Source organism: Physcomitrium patens, chromosome 3 (genome assembly GCF_059467195.1).
Source record: "Physcomitrium patens ecotype Gransden chromosome 3, ASM5946719v1, whole genome shotgun sequence".
Classification (NCBI taxonomy): Eukaryota; Viridiplantae; Streptophyta; class Bryopsida; order Funariales; family Funariaceae; genus Physcomitrium; species Physcomitrium patens.
Genome location: NC_143412.1, coordinates 35,726 through 41,011, shown reverse-complemented (window position 1 = coordinate 41,011; position 5,286 = coordinate 35,726). Strand labels below are relative to the sequence as shown.

Sequence of the window (5,286 nt, the reverse complement as noted above, 5' to 3'; positions counted from 1 at the left end):
ATAAATTTAAAAACAACAAGAAATCACTTCAAAAGTAAGGACTAGTACTGGAAAAACGATTAGAAAGAAAGTTTCTTTTCTTTTCTTTTCGGTTGAGAATTTTAAGTCAAAATTAAGACATGAAAGATAGAAGTATTATAAGGAAACCAACAACCAAGAAGAAAAATGCATTGTAAAACAAATCAAACAAGGACAAATGAGGGCTAGTACCTCATGGTTGAGTTTAGTTAAAGAAGCAAATTCCAGCACCAAATAACAATGACAAGGCACAACATGCAAGTCTAAAACCAAAAATGAGAAAAGGAAAAACCAAAGAAAAGAGAAAAAGAACCAGAAGCCAAGAAGACACTTGGAGTTGGTGCAGTAACACGCACGCAGGGCGCCAACAAGAAGAAAATTGCTAAGAGAAAAATAGTGCAATCGTGCTGATAACATGTTGAGAAGGACATGAGAGAGAGAGAGAGCTTCAAGTGTGTCTATACTGATCTGGTTGAGTGTTACTATACATGGAGAAGGGGAGAAGAGTGCCAGTGGGCAATTCGCAGGATACTTCACGAGAGAGATCATGCGAATTGTTGGCTAACACGAGAGAGATCATACCCTGACATTTCAGGCTGAAGACTCCTCAGCTCCGCAACACACCTCAAGCCTAAAAGTTGGGTTAAGCACTGTAGAGCTTCGAGCTATCTTAGCAACATCGGCTGTCCCCACAAACAATTTTAAATGCCTCAATGCGAAGGAAATTTCCTGTCAGCTGCCACATTCGCAAATTTTCCAACGCGGAAAGTGCCGGAAAGCACTTATTAAAATGCCTACATGCGTACCAAAATGAATGATTCCTAAGTTCGCGCCCAACTTGCTGGTACCCAACATTATTCCTGGTAATGCACTTTTCTATCCAACTAGTCCTTCAATTTGATACGAAATTGGCTTTCAAAACACACCCGCGTTCTATGGCAAACATCTTGAGCCATCCAGGCACCAATTTGATGCTCAGGGCAATTCTAATGTACACAAATACCGTCAAATTTCTAGAGATGGAGTAATCAAGGGAGGTTTTGGTAGGCTTCAGCCTCCAAGTGACGACCCCTGTCTATTACGCCAGCAGTTGAAGCTACCCTAACAGATCCACGAAAAGGCAACTTGCTAACTATATATTGCAACTGTGCAAGCTCTTCGCAGCAATCGTCAGCACTGGTTACGGAACGAGCAAACCCAAAATCGATGAAACGAACGCCTCGCCGCCCTCCCTTTGGAACCAAGATATTCTCTCGCCGAATGTCCCCATGAAGCATGCCAGAAGCATGAATAGCAGTAAGGGCTTCAAAGGATGCTGTCACCACTTCTGGGGTCAGACGTTCTGCAAACCACACATCCAATACATTTAGAACCTTGCTACACTGCTTGGGGCTTGAAACAAAGCAATGACATCTACGGTAGAAGCAAGCTTGATCCGAAACTTACCCATCCCAAGTTCAAAACCCTTGATTAGCTCCGTTGCAACGTACACAACATTGCCATTTACAGTTGTCCCATGCGATATAAGCGCTGGAACATATTTTCCCCAGTACTCCTGAAGCTTTAAATAGGCACTTGCCTCATTTATTAAAGCCTGTGCATACAAGAATATCACGTGAGTTCATAAGCAAACATCTTGAATTGTTCACAAAGATACATCCCAACAAAAGCAATGAGAAAGCTCACCTCTGCACGGTCTGAACAAACCACTGCAAGTTTGACAGCAACAACATGACCCTCATATATGCCGCGTACGATATTTCCACTCCATCCTGTCGCAAAAGGATACGCTTCCAAATGTAAATGTGCTGCAGGAGTTTCCTTCCAACAAATTTTCCCTCTCATGCTCCTGCAAGGGTATACATGCACCATGTATCATCACACTGCATGAAAAAAAGATGGATATTAAGGGTAATCGAAACTAAGGTACACCTCCCTTCAACCTTGGCACATAATTAGAAAACAAATAGTGACACTTACCGAGTTACACTCCCGGCAGCTGGTGTCATCTTCAATTTTTTTGGTGCACCATATTCCTCATCATCACTCGAGGCATCTTGAGTTTCTTGACTAACAACAATATCGCAGTCTTGGGAATGTTTACCCCCTACACACAAACGACAAATCCATCAGCACCTTGTCAAATCAAAAAGCTGATCATCACCAAGAATGGTAGTAGGTGGTGTTTTCATTTCAAACAAGTTTTGGCATTGGATGCAATAGCAAATACACCCGAACAAGGCAGTAAGCTTACCATTACCTCCTCCCCACACATACGGCGTAGTATCATCGGCTGCCTTTTCCATAAAGTAAGCAAGTGCACCAATGAATTTCGGATCATGCCACTCTATGCCTTCAGAGATACGTAGGGAGTCACCCACACGACTTACAAGATAGGATAAATCAGCCGAGGAGATTATTCCATACCCAATTTCGTGCCTCACCAGGTACCTGAAGAGTTGGGTAATAGATTGCGCAAGAACGTGAGATCTTTGTCCATCCAGAAAGCGGAGATCTTTGTCCTCATACCCCTTGACTAAATCTGGAAAATTCTGGTCTACGGCTCCTCTAAAAAATGACGGTCTCTTCATTTCGACCACTAAGAAGGTTCGACCAGTACATTTCAACACAATGTCCGCTCTGAGACCAGACTCAGGATTTCCTCTAGCTAGCTCAAATACGTTGTTCAGGTCTGCACTTAGATCATTGAGCGTTCCTCTATTGATGTCCGCTGTTGTGCGTTGTTGCGTCACAGCCGAGGACCTTGACCACTCCTCTGCCGCCATGGCAAACTTGTCGCCTAAAATAACACTACCAATGTTAGCCAGAAGCGATTGGTATACAAAACAACAGTCAGCCTCAGAGAAAATTTTTCTCGTCTGGGTATGGACTCGAAGGTCAATACGCTCATGTCGTGAAGGCTTCGTGACTGCATCTGCAACGTACTGATCAACATCTGGCCAAAGATCCCATCTGATGGTTGAGGCTGGGATGAATTCTTCCTTTGCCAGTCGTAACCCGGGTCGTGCGCTAAAGCTAAAGAGAAGCGGTGGCAACCGCTGATTCAGCCACTCTGCCCAAGTAAGATTACCTGCGTGACAAGCCGTGGTGACAATCGTCATTCCGAAGCATAGGATGCAACTCCGAGGAAAGATAATAATAAGAAGAGAGGAGAGGATCAGAGCACTGTCCGTGATGCGCCAATGGAACAGAGCAACACAACGGCAGATTGGAACCAAATCACCAACCAAACGAATCAAAGCCCTAAGTGCACAATATTCTTGAAAAAGCAAAACAGAAATATTACTCTGTAAAGCATTTCCTCCCAAAACTTGACATAAAGAAACAGAAACGAAGTTCTTAGAAAGACGCTTCATACAAGAAAACATTCGACCTTACTGTCTGATTGACAGTAACCAGAGCCAATAATGAAAATTAATCCTTTAAAATCCTAAGCTCACAACGCAGCCTGGAATACAGCCAAGAACAAGACCTGCTAACACTTCACTCCAAGCTGTGGATTAAACGAACCCTAATTATCAAAGATTTCAGAGAAGTCTAAAATCTCTATCAAACACACAACCAGAATTGCTCTAAAGTGGCAACAAACAAGAAGTACAAAATAACGCACAGATTGAAAACAGAAGTCAGTCATGTTAAAATTTATTTTGAAATTCTACTTAAGAATTTTAAAACAAAAAAAAAAAAAAAAAAAAAAAAAAAAAAAACTCCAGACCAGGTGAAAGCACACATTAAACCCTACAATGGGCACTACCTCATCCCTTAAAGCCGGTCATGGAGACATCATGAGAGAACTGTCGAGAGAGTACAACCCTCGTGAAGCATGTATCACAGTGCATTTGGATCGACGCACTTTGAACACCAAACCCTGAAACCTGAAATGCGTTCTTGAACCAGAGACAGATTGCTTCCAAATGATCCACAATAAAAGAGTAAACATTAACCTAGTTCAGCAACAGAGAACCGGGCTATGGAACAATCGAGGCCAGTGAAGTATCCTATCAAATCTTATGGCAACCATAATTCCATGACCATGACATTAACCCTCGCCCATGAATCCAGCAGCCCCCGGGAACATTGATAGTCAAAGATGATGAGGAAATGGGGGTGATGATGATGAGTGATAGGAGTAACCTCGTCCCTGCTGGATCTGTTCCCCAAGCTGCGCTTTCTGGCCTTGAAGCTGCACTTTCTCGCCCCGAAGTTCCACTCTCTCGCCCCGAAGCTGCGCTTCCTTGCCCCGAAGCTGCGCTTCCTTGTCCCGAATCTGCGCTTCCTTGCCCCGAAGCTGCGCTTCCTTGCCCCGAAGCTGCGCTTCCTTGTCCCGAAGCTGCGCTTCCTTGTCCCGAAGCTGCGCTTTCTCTTGAAGGTCAGAGCACGTTTCAATCTCCTCTTGCACTCGTTCAATGTTCTGTTCCACTCTTCGTATCTCCTCTTCCACTCTTCGTATCTCCTCCTCCACTCTTCGTATCTCCTCTTCCACCCTTCGTATCTCCTCTTCCACTCTTCGTATCTCCTCTTCCGCTCGTTCAATCTTCTGCTCCACACTTCGTATCTGCTCTTCCACGCGTCGTATCTGCTCGTCCAAATTTCTATAAGCGTCGCCCATCCTCCTCCACGACCCGATTCAATAGGCAACCGACGATGAGAACCCGATCCCAGGAACAAGATGCACTAAACCCCCAGAAGATGATCTCTCCACGCTACTTTCAGAACACAAGTGCTCGCCACTGTTTATGACAAGCAATCCAAAACCCTAAACCGGCATCGATGTGCAGTAAAGTTATCCATACCAACGCCCAGAACGCCCACCGGCATCAATGTCCAGCACCGCACGTCCCACTCACCAGAAAGACTCGTCAGAAAGAAGTTGCTGAGTCTCGGAGTGGAGGTAAATGAGACGAAACAAACCCTAACTCGAAACCGTGACAATACCCACATGAAACTATCTTTACAGTGGGTTTCAGCATCAGCTTGCTTCGTCTTTACCGTCGATCATCTTCGGAGCGGCCTGACCGTTGGATCAGCGTCGGGAGCAGCATGGGAACTTGGCCTCGCAGGGAACAAGACAGGGCTTTCTCGGGTGACAAGGGATCGGACCGGGCAGCGGAGGACGGGGGTCAAGAGTGGGAGGGGTGCAGCTGAGCGTTGGCTCAGGCCCCGGAGATGCAATTAGATAGGGACCACGGGCATGGCTGATGACTAATTAGTCGTGATGTTTGATGTTTTATTTTTCATAAATTTCTT

General features: G+C 44.9%; 1 protein-coding gene across 2 annotated transcripts; it reads right to left on the bottom strand.

The window, feature by feature from the left end:
• Positions 1 to 461: 461 nt before the first annotated feature.
• LOC112279924 (uncharacterized) lies at positions 462 to 4,923 on the bottom strand. 2 transcript variants are annotated; one of them, XM_024514695.3, is made up of 6 exons: positions 4,174 to 4,923; positions 2,273 to 3,109; positions 1,999 to 2,125; positions 1,705 to 1,867; positions 1,465 to 1,612; positions 462 to 1,360 (listed from the first exon to the last, which is right to left on the bottom strand). In XM_024514695.3, exons 1-6 carry the CDS (start codon positions 4,646 to 4,648, stop codon positions 1,047 to 1,049), a joined length of 2,064 nt encoding a protein of 687 aa, XP_024370463.1. In that variant the 5' UTR covers positions 4,649 to 4,923; the 3' UTR covers positions 462 to 1,046. The 2 variants fall into 2 exon arrangements, with proteins under 2 accessions (XP_024370463.1, XP_024370465.1); XM_024514697.3 differs by having other exon boundaries at positions 2,279 to 3,109.
• Between the last annotated feature and the right edge of the window lie 363 nt (positions 4,924 to 5,286).